Source organism: Gossypium hirsutum, chromosome A13, assembly GCF_007990345.1.
Source record: "Gossypium hirsutum isolate 1008001.06 chromosome A13, Gossypium_hirsutum_v2.1, whole genome shotgun sequence".
Classification (NCBI taxonomy): domain Eukaryota; kingdom Viridiplantae; phylum Streptophyta; class Magnoliopsida; order Malvales; family Malvaceae; genus Gossypium; species Gossypium hirsutum.
In genome coordinates, this window is record NC_053436.1 from 107,799,433 (window position 1) to 107,818,822 (window position 19,390).

General features: G+C 29.5%; 1 protein-coding gene across 1 annotated transcript; it reads left to right on the top strand.

Moving 5' to 3' along the window:
• Positions 1 to 12,729: 12,729 nt before the first annotated feature.
• On the top strand, positions 12,730 to 19,302 carry LOC121212588 (uncharacterized). The gene is made up of 10 exons (XM_041085676.1): positions 12,730 to 13,036; positions 13,123 to 13,190; positions 13,282 to 13,343; positions 13,467 to 13,616; positions 13,916 to 14,092; positions 14,641 to 14,853; positions 15,527 to 17,178; positions 17,653 to 17,715; positions 17,815 to 17,884; positions 18,487 to 19,302. The coding sequence occupies exons 1-10, from the start codon at positions 12,828 to 12,830 to the stop codon at positions 19,180 to 19,182; spliced, it is 3,360 nt and encodes a 1,119-aa protein (XP_040941610.1). The 5' UTR covers positions 12,730 to 12,827; the 3' UTR covers positions 19,183 to 19,302.
• The last annotated feature ends 88 nt before the right edge of the window (positions 19,303 to 19,390 follow it).

A 19,390-nucleotide genomic window follows, 5' to 3' on the forward strand; every position in this document is an offset into this window, starting at 1 on the left:
AGAAAGGGAAAACCCTAAAGCTTCATAGGCAGCCATGGCTGCAAAATCCAAAAGGAAAAAAGAGAGAGCAAGAAATGGGAAAAAGGGTGAGTTTTCATTTCATAGGGTCGTGTAGGGAATGAAGGAAAGAAGGGTTTATTTATAGGGGAAACGAGTCAGTTTCGCTTTGGCCACCAATCCCGAGAAAGAATATTGGGAGAGAACGGGAGAGAAGGGGGGTGCTCTTAATATTTTACTCAACCCTAGTTTTTTTTGATAATTATTTATAGGGTTAAATCTATTATTAGGGCATAAATTTGCCAATTATCTTCGGGATTTGAATAATTTTTTTGTCTTTTTTAAATTTGGCAATTTTTCTCATATTAAAATTTAATTTTTTTGTCTAAGTTAGTCCCTAATATTTTTTTGAAAATCCTAAAATTTATGTCATAATATGGGAATAATTATCAACTTCAGACCCCAATATGAGAATGATTTTTAAGTTTAAGGGCTAACTTGGACAAAAAAATTCAGATATCAATGTGAGAACATGGAGTTTTTTTAATTTTTGAAATTTTAATCTTCACTAAATGGTAGTCATTAATTTTTTTTTAAAATTAAATTTTTTCTATTTTCAAAATTTTATAGCGGCAAATTTATTATCAAATGTGTAATAACATGTCAACTTACTATTTTTACATAATACTCACAAAGAATGTCATGTCATTTATTTAATAACTATTGTTCGAGTCAAAATTGAATTTTCAAAATTTGAAAAGTATAGAGTGAAAAATGATCAACTTAGAGTACAAAGGCTAAACCCGCACTTTACGCATAGTACATAATTAAAAGTAGAATTTGATTAACTACTATCGTTTTGTTCATGGCTGGAATTTCAAAAATTGCAGTGCACATAGCCAAAAATTGATTATAGAAACTAAATCCATAGCTTAAGGACTAAAATCAAATTTTGACCTTTTTTAAATTCTAAATTTTGTGACTAGGTTTTTTTCACGTATAGTTTAAGATTTTTTTTAATTTTATCAATTGGGTTGATATGTGTTTTTTTATAATATAGAATTTTAAAAAGGTATAATGATTTATTTGGTATGTCAGTAAAGTTAACAAACGGTAGTTTTTTTATTCATTTTGGGGTAATTGAAAAAAAATTTAATTAGTAAAAAGACGAAAAATTAAATAGAATACTAAAATGACATTTTATATAAAGTTGAAAAGTTAAAAAAATCATTATACCTTTTAAAAATAAAAATATAAAGAAACTAAACACATCATAATTTCTTACCAAATAAAAAACACATTTTATCATCAATATACCAAATAGTAATATTTTTTAAAATTTTTAATAATAAAAAAAAACATTAATGAATATAGTGCCGACTACTCTTAAAATGAATTTTTTTTTATTTAAACCCTTAATAATTTATAAAACTTTAATTTAGTAATGGTAAAATTATATTTTAACCTCTTAAAATGATAAAATTTTAATTTAATATTTTAAAAATTATAAAAATATAAACTATTAAAATAATTAAATTATATTTTTATTATCGTACAAATATACAATTTTAACCCTAACTCTTAAAAAAAAAATTAACTCCGCCACTGAAAATAATTTGTAAACCTTTGTAAAATTATAAAGCTGAAAACGATTTGTTTGATTACGCTTTACCATAACGTGGAGAATTATCTTAACATTATTCTTGTATATTTTTTGTTAAATTAATGAGCGGCTGGGATGCATATTTCCGGATCTAACGGTGGATGTTACCCTAGTGGGGACAAACACGTGGGCCCACTTTAGATCTGTCCACACATTTGGGACTAATTAATCGCCCACGCGCTTTGACGGCTACTAAGGTTTCTATTTCGAATTCCGAATCCGGTGACAAAGTCATCGGGATTTATTACAAAGGGTAAAGTGTAAAAATGGTCACCAAACTATTAACTTTGTTCTATTTCGATCATTCAACTATTTTTCTTTTTAATTTAGTCACTAAACTTTTTGAAATTATATATTTTAGTTAATTCTCCCTTTAGTTGTTGTTAGTTGCGTGATGGTAAGCTGACGTGGACTTTTTTATTGGTCTAATTAATAATAAATTTAACTCTGAATGTCTATAAAGCTTATCATTTTAGTTAAAATTCTAAAAAAGATAATAAATTTAGCCCTAAAATTTACAAAATTACAAATAAATTTAACATATATTGTTTTAAAATTTGACATTTACTATTTAATTCTTTCAAATTCATGTCATTCAGGACTTATAGTTGTTGGCAAAATACGAAGCTTAAAGTCATTGAGTATCCAAGTTTAAGTCCCATTATACATAGTTGTCATGTGTGAATTTTTGTCCTTAATTATCCGTCCATTTGTGTTCTATATTAGTTTTGATTCAACTTTAGTTGCTTGGACATGTACTTGTGGTTATATCGTGTTTGTACTTAGTAAACTCTCAAAAATATAATACAAGGACTAAATAGATGAGTTCAATAATACAAGAGACCTATCAAGTAATTTCACCGTTTTTATGGTTAATTCCAAAAAAAAAAAGGGAGCGTGAGATACACATAATAATGAAGCATGCATAGTTGGGGGATTGAAAGAAAGATAAAGCAAGAATCAAATGTGAAATTAAAAATGAAATTAAGGGCGAAATGAGAAATAATTGAGGTTGATGAACAAAGAGGGAAAAAAGAAGGATCACATGGAGGCATGTGAGACCGACCCCACCGACCACCGTAGCAATTTTTGCAAAACGTTGGTGGTGGTGGTGGTGGTGGTAAATGACAATAGAGCCCGTTTTTCCTGGGGGGAGAGCTCACTTTGTCGGGTCCCCGACATTTTCTATTTGTAACCATTTGCCAACTTCCTGGAACATTCAATCTTTAGACAATTGTGGTTTTCGAGGCTTATGTTTAATGGCAATATTCAACTTTCGAAACTTTGGAATTTCAGCTTTTTCAAGTTTCTTCTTTTGTAATGTATGGGTGAAGTTTAGAGATTTTATAGTGGGATCGAAATTGAGTTCTGAACTTTTTGGAGGGTTAAAATAGAAATTTTATCATTTTATTAAGGTTAAAATATGTACAAGTATTTATGCTATTTATTGCTTTGTAAATTTCAAAATTCAGGTCAAATTATTAATATTGTTAAAATTATTCTGTTAAATTAAGGTTTATTTATGTGGCTACCATGTGATTTTTTTTTTTAACTTCTACATGTCATATCGACAAATTTAACAAAAAAATAACAGTGTTAACAACTAAACTTGAATTTTGAAATCTAAAAAGTAAAAATGTTAAATTCTTAGAAATAAAAGTACAAAGGCTAGATTTCAAATTTGTGAAGCATAGAGGGACTTATGATATATTTTAACCCTTTATTAATTATAACATTGTAAAATTAAGGGTCTAAAAGGCAATATCATTAAATATAAATGATCCAAAGCCATTCCCAACCCTCTTAGGGTGCATTGGGGTAAAAAAATTAGAGAATTTTAAGAGAGGATTTTAATAACTCAATTTTTTTTTTCTAAATTCCACCTAACTAGGAGTCCTTTCAAAATTCCTTATAATTTTATTTGATTCAATACACATAGTCTATAAAAAGTTTAAACTTCAAAATTCATTTTTATTTAATTATAAATATATTTTCTTTATTATAATTATTTATAAACTTTTACAAATATAATGATATCCATATTATTCATATTGAATATTTTTATATTGTTTATATTTAATATAATTATTTTTAATTTGTAAAATTTCAATAACCTAACCTAAATTAATTATGTATCCGAACAAAGCAATTACAAATCTTATAATTTTGAATTGATGAATTCTGAAATACTAGTGTTTTAAAAATCTTAAAACTTTTAAAATTATTCATCCAAACACACTCTTAATGCCACTAGGCTTGATAAAGGACTTGGCCAATGCAAAATTTTAAGCCTATTTTCTGAGCCCAGGTTCGACGAATCAAAAAATGGGCCTAAAATCTATCCAAGCCTAAACCAGATTAAAATTGCTAAACCTGAGCTCGACTTAGCCCGTCTGTATTAAAATTTCTATATTATTTTTATATAAAAATAAATTTAAAAATATAATACATCAAATACAATAAAAATATTAAAATAAATGTTACTCAACAAATTGAAAACACATTAAAAATAAATTTTTATTCTTAAATAACACTAAGATAGTTGCAACTTAGCAAGCAAATACATCTAAGTAATAGCAAAATTAACAATAAAACAAGAGTTATAAAATATCTAAACAATAACAATAAAATAGCAAAACAACAGCAAAAAGCAACAAACAACAGTTTAGGTTGATTAGGGTGGGCCCAGGCCAAAAAAAAGCCTACCCGAGGCCCGACTCTTTTAGAAAACGGGTCTTTTTTTTTGTCCAAATCCATTTTCTGGGCCTATATTTTGCACAAATCCTCCTACTTTTCGAGCGAGCCTTCATATCTAAATGGATGGCCCATCCCATGATCAGGTCCAAGTGCCACCCTTGTGTAGATTTTTGGTCTAAATTTATTATAGTTTAAATATTGTCATGTGTGGATTTTGTTCAAATTACTTTTAATATAAGTTTAGATATATTTAATTATTATTCTAATCATACTTTGTTATAATTATTCAAATTTATTAATTGTAATTGTAATCTCTTTAAAAAATCATAAATAATTGATGGATTTAATTGGAAAATCAAAAAACAATTTAAATAATATCAACAAAAGATTTAATCCCTTTGCAAGGGTGGTTAGTATGAGATAAATTACTTTTTGAGTTAATTATTTAATTCACTATATTTGTAATGATAGATTTTATTAAAATTGTTATGATTTTTAAATAATTTTAGTAGATTAAATAAATATATTTCATAAAAATATAATTTTGTACAATATAAATGAATTTGTACAAACACCAATCAAACAGATTCGTGTTGTCATGTTTAGGGATTTGAGTGTAAATATCAATGCTTGCAAATATTTTTAAAGTTTAGTAACAATAAAATGGCAACCATGGTTGAAATGGATTTTGATTCGTAACTTGAAAACTTGAATTCGACACAATCATAAAAGTTAATAAACTAAATCCAAAAAATGAACCGAACAATAAATTATTTAAATTTAAACTCGGGATGATCTAAATTCAAAATAATCAAAACCCTAAATGACTTATATACTCGTACTCAAAATGAGTTAAACAGAGATAACCCAACTCATAAACCTGATAAACTTGAATGATCCAAACCTAAATTAATTGAATAACTTTTAAATCCGAATTTATCCAACCTATGTTAGTTCGTTCTAAATCAATTTGACTCGTCCAATTGACAGACCTAATTTTAATCTATGTAGACTTCTAGTAAGAGAAACTAGTTATCCCCTCTACACTTCAAGTAAACAGATAATCATTTGTACAAATTAAATTAAATTAAAAACAATCTTTTTAAAAAAAATATCAAACTTTTTAATAAATCAAATGACAGATGGTTGTGCTAGGTATACATTATTCCAGGTCAAAATATAGTTATGGTCTCTCTACACTTTAAATTAACATAAATTGGTTAATGTACATAATATCACTAGTTAGTCGAGATAGTAAACACCCTTAATTATTCCAATTAAAATATTGTGATTAAGTTTTTTTCTTAAAATTTCCTATTCCAATTTATCATGCCCAAAAAAAAAAATTTAGTGTTAGAAAGTAATTTTTAATAGAAATTCATGTCATCATTTTGTCGAAATAGTTAACAATGTTAACTGTTTGGACTAAATAATGCAATTTCATCGCTATGTTATAAAGATTAAATACCAAATGTGATCATAGTAAGGATCAAAACTGCAATTTCACCATTATGTTATATTGATTAAAAAAGGGAGAGATAAGACAACATTTCCTTGAACTTGTCAAAATTTCCCAACTTGGTTCCTAAATTTTTTTTGTCCATGTTAGTCCCTGAATCTAAAGGGCCCCTTTAAATAGACAGTACGTTTAATTACGGTTAGTATAAAAACAACAATAATAATAAAATTAAATATTATAATGATACTGTAACATAAAAAAAACTCAACGTATGGCATTAAAAATTCAAAGTAACCCTAAATGTTAGATTTATAGAAAGAGAAGGGAGGTGATATAGATTAACATTTCTCAACTCACATTACACATTGGTGAGTTGACGTGGGTACATGTTTGAATTAGCTGGCAAACTCCAAGTAAACAAATTTAGGCCCCATCTTTTTTTCAATTAAACATTTCAATTTTTTATTTGTGATTTGATATTTGACCAATATAATCACTTGCTTTTTAAATTGCTTGTTTGGCACCCTTATAAATTAATGTTGTGGAAGAGATGATATGCAGCTTTCGGTGACTAAGTGGGATTGGCTACTATAAAAGAACGAAAAAGATGGCCCTTAAAAGTTGTGGCAAAAATAATATATATGAAAGTAATTAATTATAAATTTTATTACAAATTTTGATCATATCTGTTTTTTATATAATATTTATTATAATTATTCGTAGTTATTCTATATATACTCATAATTAAGAGGATAATGTGCTTCAACACACTCGAACTCATAACTACATTGACAACAATATTTATACCAATAGATAATTTCATTATAAAATAATATATAAGATAGTAATTAACTGTAAATTATTATTATTTTAATAATTTCATTATAAGTTTTGATTATATTTACTGTTTTTTATATAATATTTGGAACTGTTCATAGCTCATCATCCTCAATCCATAAATAAAAGAATAATATGGTTTCCTACATTGACAACAATACTTATACCAATCGAATTAAATCTCAATCGAGAGAACTGAAATTTTTATATTTTTCTTGCTAACCATCACAGAAATCCTTATCCATAAAAGATGATAATTGAGTCCAAAACACTTTTTTACTAAATGTTGTATACATAAAATCAAGGAATTGACACCACCCAAAATCCCTCCACAGTAATGTCGGCAATACGATTTCATGCATTTTGAAAATATTGGGTTATGCAAAGTTTGGTTAAAATGGAATTATTCAATTAGTTGGATTGATTATTGAAGTTAGATCAATCAAGGTTTGTTAAATGATTTTTAAAATGTCGAAGTAATTAATAATAAATGTTAGGAATAAAAATTAAATTTATATATGAATTATGCTTCAATTTGTGATTTGGTATATGAATTTTGATCTGGTGTAACTATACATATGAAATTTAAAGGAATAATATATGATTTGGCCCCTCAAATTCTCTATTTATACATAGTCGGTCCCTAAACTTTTTCTTTGGACCTAATTGGTCCCTGAATTTGTATTCCATGATGATACACTGTTAGTTTGTGCTAATGAAACACTGCTAGCCAATCTGATGATGTAATGTGACAGCCTCTTAAAACGCCACATGGAAAATGTAAATATAATTTTCAATTTATTTAATTTGTGTTTGCCATGTGACAACCTCTCAAGATATCATGTGGTACCAAAAGATTGGCTAATAGTGCCATGTCAACACAAACTAATGGCGTTGGGGCAAAGGTACCAATTTGGTTGACGGAATACAAATTCAAGGACGAAGGACCAACTAGGTCCAAATGGACAAATCCAAGGGCCAAATTAGATATTATCCCAAACTTAAATTATGGTTCATATGTATGTATACATGAAACTTTAATTTTGATTCAATTGTACACATTAAAAACAATGGATATATAAATTATTTTCATATCGGATTAATATAATCGTAGTGTATGCAATATATCAACATAAAATTGTGCTAATTTGATAATGTTATTAGTAAATTGTGAAAATTGAATTAAATCAGTGTTTCGTATATAAAATCACACAAAATTAAAGTTCATATATGATATTACACATTAGATCAAAGTTCATGTACAATTTAGATATTTACCTCTAAATATTAAATGGTTAAAATATGCTCCAATCCTTGTACTATTTGTACATTTGGAATTTAGTCCATTGACTTTTATTTCCAGGAATTTAGCTATTCTACTTTTTAGATTCCAAATTTTTCAGATTGTTAACATCGTTAAAATCCTTTTGTTAAATTTATTGGTGTAATATTTTGAAATTAAAGAAATACTTGCGTAGTAACTATGTAACAGAAAAAGAATGGTATTTTAATGAATTTTAATTTAACAAAACAATTTAAATTGTGTCAACAATTAAACTTTCATTTTTAATTCTAAAAAGTAGAAGGATTAATTTCATTAAAATAAAAGTAAATAGACAAAATTTCAAATGCATACAAAATACGAAAACTTAGACTATATTTTAACTACATTAAATATATAAGCCCAATAGACCTCTAAATTTTGAATCCAGATTGAATATAATGGTGGACCAAAAAAAAACATATAAAATATCTAATAATAATTTGATTAACAATTAAATATTAAAAATATTTATTCAGTTTAGTTAATACCCAAAATCGAATTAATCATTTGGAACCATACAAAATATAATATAAAGTGGTAGCTTTATTTCAAAGCTATTGGAATTTGATTTTATATAGCCTCATCATTTGGCATGTATTAGTACATCAAATATTTGTCACTATTTTGCATGATTGATGTGAAAGTGATAAATTAAGGTTCATACATTTTTAAGGACTTTGTTTTTCATTATCTTCCAGTTGTAGAAAATGGTTAAATTATTGGTGAGCCCCATATTAGTCCCACTTTTTTGGGGTTTAGCAATATGAAACTTGGTTAATTTTTGAAATATTTTCAATTTAGGGTCTGTTTGATTAACCATTAAAGGAAATTATAGTATTTGAAAATTAATATTTTCAGTAATTTAAAATTTTAAATGCATTTGATAGTTAAAAATAAAAATTATTTGCAAGATTTTTCATTAAAAAATATTAAAAATAATAAGGAGATAAGAGCTACTTATCACTTGCTAAACAACACCTTAGTTAATTTTTCTAAGGGATAAATATCAAAATCATATATGAACTTTGATTTAATGTGTAACTTAATACATGAACTTCGACTTGGTGCAATTATACATATGAAACTTTAATTACAATGCAAATGTATACATAAAACTTTGATTTTAACTCAATTGCGCATATTTAAAGAAATAAAGACATTATTTTGTTATTTTATATTGGATAAGTATAACTGTTCAAGTATGCAATATACAGATGTGATGACGGGTTAGCTATTTGTGAAAATCGAATTAAATCAATGTTTCATGTATAAAATTACATAAAATTAAATTTCATGTATAACATTACATATTGGCCCAAAATTCATGTATAGTTTTAAGCTTTATCCCTTTTAATAATAATTTTAAAAGATAATATTTATTAAGTTCAAGTTTCAAATATATAAATATTAATTTTTTTAAAGCACGAGCTTACTATTTACATAAATTATTTAGAATATAATATATTTGAAATATTTTAAACATATTACATGCATAAATTTTGCAAGAAAAATATTAACATTTAAATACTATTAAAAATAATTTTATATTTAAAAGATGTTTTTATAAGAATTTGTTTTTTAAAAATATGTTGTTATACCTTATTGTTGCATGTTATTATATTGTTTTTTTTATGTTTGAGATTTTAATTTTAATTTTTAATTATATTTAATACATGAGGTTGAAATTTGTTTATTATTTAAAATATTATTATTTTTTATAAAAAATTATATTTAAAAAAAATCACTTTAAATATAATTAAAATTTAAAGAATTAACATATAACTTGAAATTCTGCTCTCCCACCTTCTTTTATATTATATATAATTTGAAATTCATTCTCCTATTTTATATGATCATAATTTAACCTTTGATGTTCTTTTTTTAATGAAAATTTTGATCACCTTTATAAGTTATACCATGGCAAAGATAGGCGGGCCAACGTCCAACGAAGAGGAGGAAGAGGAAAAGGCAAAGTTGGTTCACACGTGTAAGAGGATGGGGACAATTGCATGAAAAAAGTATGTACTGAGTTGTCAGTATAACACTGACGCTATGTAATTGTTCTTAACACATAAATCAAGAAAACATGCCCGACACGATTGAAGTTCCTTTGTCCATTTGATTTAACCCACAACTTTGTCTTTCTCCCTTTTCCGAATTTCTTGTCCTTTTCTCTATCCTCATTCTTTTTTTTTAATATTTTTTTTACATTTAACTTTTTATCTTTTAGAAATAATAAGATCATAAGTTACAAAATACAAATATAATGTAAAAAATAATTTAAATATGTTATAATACCAAAAATAATTAAGTATTTAGTTGACATAAATATCAAGTTCGATGTTTTAAAAAATTTTATTTTTACACACATAATTTCGAGTTAAATATAAAAATTTTTGAGACATATAATTTGAATTTAATGATTTTTGGGAATTGCTCTTGAATCAATAAAGTCTGTTTCAAAGTTATGGAAACTTGATATTGAAATCATGGTTGGAGACACTTTGGATCCAAGGGTCTTTCGATACTTGATTTTGAATAGTAAACTTTATCTCAATTGTATTGACGCATTTGGCTTGAGACAGGGCTTGATCCAAAAGTCTCTTAGACTTAATATCAAATGGATGATTTTACTTAGCCTTCCAAACTTGATCTTAAAAAGGATTTAGCCTCTTTTTTTTTCAATTTAATAAGATTGGAGAGTAATTTTTCTTCAAAACTGATTTGAGCAAATTTATTCAAGTCTGATCTAACATTATTTTGTATTTTTTCATGTTCTCCAATTTTTTCAAAGATTATCAATGAATTGAAAAGAGCTTATAGTTTTCAAAATCTTCTCTTCATGTTTAGATCCTTAAACTTGTGATGTTGTGAGCTTTTGAAATTGTGTTAAATGATTTGGAAGTGATCTCGTTTTATAGTAACAGATAATCAAGTGAACGGGATATGGTACAATGTAACCTTTTTATTTTAGTGATCTACAATGACTAAACTATTTTGTTTAGAGATAAAATAATCATTAATGAATATGGTTTCTATATAACTGGAGTTCTAAAATAATTTAATTTATTGTATTTCCATCTAATTTAATTTGATTCAATTATAAACAAACATAATGGTACATCATGAATTCTGATTGGTCCAATTTTTTTCCTTCTACAAATGCCCCTTTAAGACTTAATTGTGTAAACGACTTTTGTTGAGTGTAAATTTTTTTTATCAATTCTTGAATTTTGATTTGCTTCTAATGCCGAAATTCATCTTTGAAACTGTTTTGACCAAATTTAGAAGCTTCAAATGTCGCCATTAAGAATTTTCTTTCTTCATTTGGACTAAACTTGGCGATGAAATCATGTTACCTACGTACTCTTATATTTTGAAGGATTAAGTCATAAAGTAGTTCAAAATCCCTTTTGATGTGTAGTTTAATCTCTTGTTCAGAAGTATTATTTCTCCAATGAACCGTTTAAGTTCATGCCTAGAAGCATAGCATTTTTTTTTTGGTGAGAAGAAGCATAGCAATTTAAGCTCATACTTAGAAGCATCATGTTTCAAATAAATAGTTTAAGCTTGTGCTTATAAGGATCAACATTTTTTGATGAACAATTTAAGCTCGTATTTAGGAATACCATCATTTTTTTTGTGAAGAATTTATACTCATGTTTAGGAGCAACGTGATAGTTTAAATTCGTACATGAAAGGATTACTTTTCATTGGCCTCATTGACATATGAATGTCAATAGAATAATTTAATGTAAGTTAGAGTCTTTGTATAACATCAACACTATTCATATTTTCCCAGGCTCGGCCCACCTCGAAATATAGACCTTAAAATTTACCTATATCTACCAACAGGTTCGGTCGAATCCTATTTAGCTTTGTCTATTTCATGTTTTTTAAATGATATTTTTTATATTTGGTAATTTTATACATATATAATGTTATTTTATTAAAAAATTTAAAAATAAATAACTTAACATGATTTTTAATATTTATATTGCAAAATTATATATTTTACTTTTCTTAAGATATAAATAAGTAATGTATATAAAAAAATTCAATATAAATTAAAAAAAATGGTTCAAGTAGTGTTTTTATTTTAAATATTCGAGCCTAAACTTGACACAGCTTCTAAACATATATAATATTTTTTTTCAAACTCTCTCAAATATCCCGTAAGCATATGCACTTGGGCAAATAATTCGGATCTTAAATATATTTGATTCTAACATACCAATTATAAATAAATAAATTAGAAAAGTCTGATGAATTTGCTGTCTACAACTTATAATTCAAATGGTTTAATTCTAGATTTCATCTCTTTACTTTAAGAAAATCAAGAAATCAGTCTATTCACTTTAATTTGTTAGAATTTGATCCTCATATTTTTATAAAAATCGTGAAGTTAATTTAATTAGGTAACATTATTAAACCTTGCTATAAAATTAATGACTTGAAATAAACAAATCAACAGTTTATTTACTAAGAAGTGGAAAAAATAAGTAATTCAACAATTTATATACATCAAATTAGTAAAAATCAATAGTTTAGTCCATGCATTTACTAACAATTGGACTGATTTATCAGTTTTGTAAAATATAAAGACCTAATTATGACAAATTAAATATTGAGACTAAATTTTTAATATTGGTATAGTAAAAGGATAAAATTCAAAATTAGACCAATTGAAATTCGCATCCCAAGAAGTCCATTGCCTGTCGCGCCAACACAGTACCACCATTTGGCGCGAAAATTGAAGTGAGTGTAAAAATCCCCAAATAGTAACCTTTTAGGGTTTATTTTTACTTTTCTCACCTCCTTCGATTTCACAATCGACAATCGTTTTGACAATGTCGAGTATCATCAGCAATCAGATTGAAGAAATCAAAATTTTTATATCATCTAATTCAAAAACAGACCAATCGTTAGGTTATTCAACTCTTTTACACTTCCAAGAACAGTCCAGTGACAGTCCTCCTTCAATCCAAGCCCTAATTCAAAGTTCTCGATGTCTTATTAATTCAATCGTCTCCGATATCCATAATGAAGATGAAGAAATGTAAAACTTAATCCCAGTCCTCCCCCCCTCCCCAAATTGAACTTAAAAAAAGAATAATTTTATACTATTTTTTATATTGATTGCAGAGCTGCTCAAGCTTTGAAGTGCTTGGGATTTATGATCTATCACCCTTCTCTCGTTGCTACAATTCCTGGTAATTATTTTTATTTTTAAATATTTTTGAAGTTTTAGTTTATTGTTGATTTATTTGGTTCCTTTTGTTTTTGATGTTGTTACTGTTATAGCTGAAGATGGTAAACGAGTTTTAGAGTCATTGGCTAAACTCATCACGTTTACAAAAATGAAGGTAAATGATTTATCATTAGAACAATGGTATTGTATTTGGTAGGGTTCCAAATTTTTTGTTTTATTAAACTCTTTTGTCACTTTTTTTTAAGTAACTTTTTAGTTGTTTATCTCTTAATTTCAGTCAGTTTGCAACTTAGGCGTGTGGTGTATATCGATACAACAATTCGATGCGACACTTTTAGCTGCCTGCTTTGATACATTGTTGCAGGCGGTTGTTCATGCCCTTGACAATCCTATTGGTTCATTGTCAACAACGTTCGAGGCCATGCAGGTATTGTTATTTCTTTGGTGGTTTGATGATTCATCAAGGCAGGTTTTTCGTATTACATTGATTTATTAGCAGAGTTAGTCAAGAGACTCATGTACTTATTTATTATTTTGGTAACATCCTGGATTTGCAGGTAAATTGTCCTTCATAGAATGTATCAGAATGATCGATGATATCTGTTGTGGGAAACAGCATGGCATTCATGATACTTTAGTTCAAACTTGAAAGCATGATGGCTAATTTTTGGTCTACTTTAAGTGAGTTTGTCATATGTACTAACTCATCAATGTTACCTGCATTAGGCTGTGGCAAAGTTAGCGGCCCAAATGAGTGAAATGATGCGGGAATCATCACACTTATGGGTTCCTCCTATATATAGAAGACTTCTCAGCATTGATAAGAGAGAGCGGGATATGTCTGAGAGGTGTCTTTTGAAAATTAGGCCTACAATACTTCCTCCTTCAATAAGTCTTTCCAAGGTACATCTAACTGGTATTGTGTTCTACTGCTCTTGTCATTTTTACCGTACATTTTTTTTCTAATGTTGCCCTATTTATTCAAAGAGTGCATATGACAAGCTTTACATAGTGACATGAAAATTTTTACCCATATCTTGTTATTTTTCCCCCTTATGCTTTATTGACAGAGGTTAATATTTTTTGTGCTTTTGCACTTTAGACCAATTTTTTTCATTGTATTCTTTACTATGGTCCATTAACTATTTTTTGAAGTGAATATGTGGAGTGTGCTTTTATGATAAAAGCTGCCTTTTAGTTTGCACTTGAACTGCATTTTACAAGAATAAACACAAATTTTAATTCATTCCATATTTACAAAAACATTTATGTTATGCTTCAAATTCGTTTAATTTAAAAAAACTGACAACATGTTTAGGTCAAATATCATCAGTTCACTTTCCTGCAGTTTCAAGATATAATATCATAAAACTTATTCCAAGGTGTTTTGCAACATTGCATGATTATTATTCTATTATGTTAGATCACTGTGCTTCATCTTTCTCAAGCAGGCTATTATTGAAGACATGAGGGAAAAATTGCTGACAGGGATGAAGGACTGGTTAGACAAGGGTATGAAGGTTCAAACTGTCCAGGCGTGGGGGTGGTTCATCTGCTTCCTAGGATCTGGTGCCTTGAAGAATAGACATCTGGTGAACGATATGTTGAAAGTTCTTGAGCAAACATTTTCAGATCACAACCCACAAGTCCAGATTGCGTCTCTGGTATTACTGATAAAAGTTTACTTTAAAATGTTTTCTTTGAAATGCTAATAATATTTTATCAGTAAACTGGGGAGTAAAGAAGCAGGACAAGAAACACTATTCAGCTACGTGACTTATGACATATTTAAACTATCCTGTCTATTTGACAATCTTTTTCAGAAAGCCATATAACTCAAATAAAAACGTGTTCCTTCTCTTGATTTGTTGGTTCACAGTTCACTTGTGATTGCATGTGATATAGACAGATTCCCCCCCCCTTTTGACTCTTTGTTCTTAAGAATACTGGTTTTAAGAATGAGTGATTGCCCTTCTTTTATTCTTTGTGGATGCTTAATATGAGAAATCTTGGACTGAATTCTTCTAGAGATCAGGAAGGTCTAACTCTAGGGTTGAACAACTAAACAATACATGTGCAGATAATTGTTCAGCCCAATTCCTATATGCTGGCTCTTTTGTGACTGGGCCAATTTCAAGTTTTGAGATGTTCAAAGTTTGAAGGGGATTGAATTGTATAATATTAATGTGCTATGTGTCCTTAAGCATGATTTGGGGTATTTCAGGATCAAGCAACTGTGTTTATTGCCTTTTTACTGATGGCTTTAAAATAAATTCTTTTTGGAAGTATTTGTGGCTTGTTGAACATCATTGCAAGGATTGTGTCTTAATTTTGCAGGTTGCTTGGCAAGGTCTTATTGATGCCCTGGTTCATCCTCAAATACTGTCTTGCAAGAAGAACAGAATTCAACAATTGCAAACGTCACCAGGAAAAAGTAGTGAACTGGTGTTAAATGGATTTTCAAAAAGCTTAAAGCTCGCTGTGGCACCTCTAATAGGGATCATTTCAAGTAAATGTGACGTTTCTGTTCTCTTGTCCTGCCTAAACACATGGTGTTATCTTCTACATAAACTTGATATCTTCGTCAACTCTCCGTCAGTAATTAACGTGGTACTGGATCCTATGTTTCAAGCAATTTTTAAGATAGGACCAGATAGTAAAAGTATTCGGTTATGGAATTTCTGCCTTGATTTGCTTGAAGATTGTATATCAACAAAGTGTTCAGATTTGAACTCTGATCCAAAGAACCAGGTAAACCTTCATCTTTCTGCTAGAACCTTCATTCCTGGGTCTGGCAGGTATTCATGGAATCAATATCCTATTAAATGGTTGCCTTGGGATCTTAGTCAGTTGGATTTCTACTTAAAGATGATTAGTATTATTATTACTCATGTGGCAACAGCAACAGCTGCCCCTGAAAGTAAAAAATCAGTGTGTGATGCAGCTGTCAGGATATTTAGATTTGTTTTAAAGGGTGTGCAAATGGAGTTTAGAAATCCATCAAATAATTATGATAACATTATGTTCTGTTTGAACACGATATTAAGTTTCATGAAGAAATTAGGCGAAGATGCTAGTTCAGATGGTGGTGGTGACTTATTTAATACTTCCCTTTATTTAATAGAGGCCACCATGGAGGAGTTAGAACCGTCTATTATGGAATCCCCTCTTTACAAGGTGGCTTTAGACATCAGTTATGTTGGCAGTCTGGATTCAGTTAAACATTCAAAAATACCGCATCGATGTTCTTTTATGGATATGTTTTCACCTATGGTCTATCTAACTGTACTCTACCTTGGTTTGGTGGTTCAATTAACTCTAAATACACCTGAGATGGAATTGATTTTACAGAGGCTTCAAAGATTTTATAAGTTTGTACTGTCTTCTGATGATCCCCTGGAAAGTTTTCTTGCTTCTGTTGGTTTTTTGTATGCGCACATGGGTTTTAAGTACATGGAGATATGGATGGTGATGGTGACATGTCTGAATGGCTGTATTGATGGTATGAAGGATCTCTCTCTATTCAAAACAGATTCTGACAATTCGTTTCATAGGGCCATATGCCATCTCTTATCATATCCATTCATTTTGTTCTCTTGTGCTAAGAAAGATATAACCCTGTTGAGAGCTAGCAATTCCCCGAAAGAATCTTTTGTTTTATCAGAGAGAAAACTTGAACAGGCTATTGAGGTTTGGAAGTCCTTATATGGTTCTGTTTGTGTTGCATGCTTGAAGTCTTCTGCTACAAACACTTTCAGTCATGATCTGTGTGCAATGTTAAATTCATGTTTCGGTGGAAACGGTAGCATGTTTCAGTATAATAGTGAGCTTGGTTACAAGGATCTGGAGCTTGCTTGCCTTTCTTTCTCTGGCAAGGTTTTGGTATGTATTTTGGAACAGAAACTGGCTTCAGATACAATCGGCAGAGAATTTGTTGGCGTCTGCAATGAATCCAGTGGCATTAATAATATTTTCGTATTTGCTTCCAGGTAAATTAGAACATTTAAAACTGTTGATGTTCCTAAAGCCTTCATTAACCTGCACTAACTTCACAATCTAACTTCTTTTGTAGTTGAATTTCTCAGCAATTTTGCTGGATCTTCAGATAGCTCTTTTGGGAGATTTTGTCTCATGTTTTCCATCCCGATTTTCCTTTTCAAATTAAAGAGTGCATCATTTTTATGGATGAAAAGTTCGAATCTGGAATGGCTACACTAGAATAATCCAACCGGACTATGATCTACACTTGAATTTAGCCAAGTAGTTTATCCAATTTTTTGTGACAAAATCAGAATTGTGCTTGTTGCTTATTCTATTATCAACGATGCACATTTTTTCCCCCTAAACTATTACTGACTAGGGTGCTTTCCCTCGTTGCTTAATATGTTGCAGACGATGCACATTTTTTCCCCCTAAACTATTACTGACTAGGGTGCTTTCCCTCGTTGCTTAATATGTTGCAGAGTCATGAAATTCATGTATGTAAACATGGGAAGGGAACCAGCCTCTGGTCTTGTGAGTTCAAGGTAGATCATTCCTCTTGCTTATTTATTCTTCTTATCGAGATTTTTCTTTTATAAATCATTTACATGTTTATATTTCTCTTATGGGAGTGGGTTTTTCAGGGTATTCTCTACGTTGACATGCTTCATTAGTTGCCTTCACTCGAAGCAAGATATTCTTTCATTTTTTGAGGTTTGTATTTTTGCTTTATGTTTATCATTTGACCACTAGCATGCTGAGGAAAACTTCTTTTATGCTCTCAATATATTGATAAATTATAAAGACCCAACATAATGCACAACCACATTACTTAAATCGATGTAAGCCTTTTAATTCTGAAGTTGAGCAGGTATTATTTTCATTTTCTTTTAACAAATTCTGATGGAACACATGAATGAGAGAAGTACGTACGCTTCAATTATACTGCTTTGCCTTTTCATTTTTCTTTGAGTATTGGTGTTTGACACTCATGCTTGACACATATTTGGACATGGAGATAAGAATATGATCCTCCAAGGGTCCTCGAAATACATGGAAAGCTTAGAACAATGAACATGCTCTTGTTAGACATATACTCATATTTGACACTCGCCCAAATCTGAGCAACATAATGATTCAGAATGAAAAATGATGGTTTGAAGTCCTAGTTTAACGTCGAATCTCTTTTTATTGGAAGGAAATTTTGCTTTTCCTGGCTCTATTCGCCTCCTCAGCATGACTTCTATTTCTTGAACTGTTTTATCTCATGGAATTGGCATTAGTTGTTTTAATATTGGCTGATACTTATACTGCAGATAATATCCGGTCCGCTGCTTCAATGGTTATCACATCAAGAGATAAAGGATGAAAATGCCAAAGATCAACTCGGAATCCTATGGGCTGAGAGCCTCAATTGTTTACAGAGGAGTCAGCCACTGCTAACTTTCGATTCTTCTTTCCTCGGACTTCAAGCATCCCTCCTCGAGAAAACACTGGATCATCCGAATACCTCCGTTTCTGATCCGACCATAATCTTTTGGAACTCCACATATGGCAAGCAAATCAGCTTGGAATACCCCCAAAATCTACTTCATGTTCTACACAGGTTGTCAAGAAATGGAAGAATAAGCCTCTACAATAGAAGCAAATCATTTGTGGCAAGATGCTCTACGCTAGAACATGACACCGTCACCACCCCATGGTGTTGCAAGATCACCCCAACACAGAAGAGCTCTAAACGAGTCGAGTTAACAGAGGAGGGTATGATTCCCGGATCTAACCAAAACAATAAGCCACCATCAAATTCAAAACGAAAGAGAGTGGAACTAACAGAGCATCAAAAGGAAGTAAGACGAGCGCAGCAAGGAAGGGAGAGGGACTGCAATGGACACGGTCCTGGGGTCCGAACTTATACGAATCTCGACTTTTCGCAGGGAAACCAAGAGTCGCAAGACAGTCAGGGCATTCAAGATTCGGAAGCCATGTTGGAGATGTTGAGAAGAGTTGGATGACTGTTTTCTATTAAGTGATGTTGTATGATAGTTTCACATATTAATTCCCTCCTTGGTATATGTAAATATTAATATAAAATAATATATTTTAATAATTATTATTTTTGAATAGTGATATGAGTTTTTTGGGCAGGTTAAGCTTGGACCTAGGTTTAATTTTTCTAGAATCGAGTTTCAGCCCGACTCATAGAGATCTCTAGTCGAATAG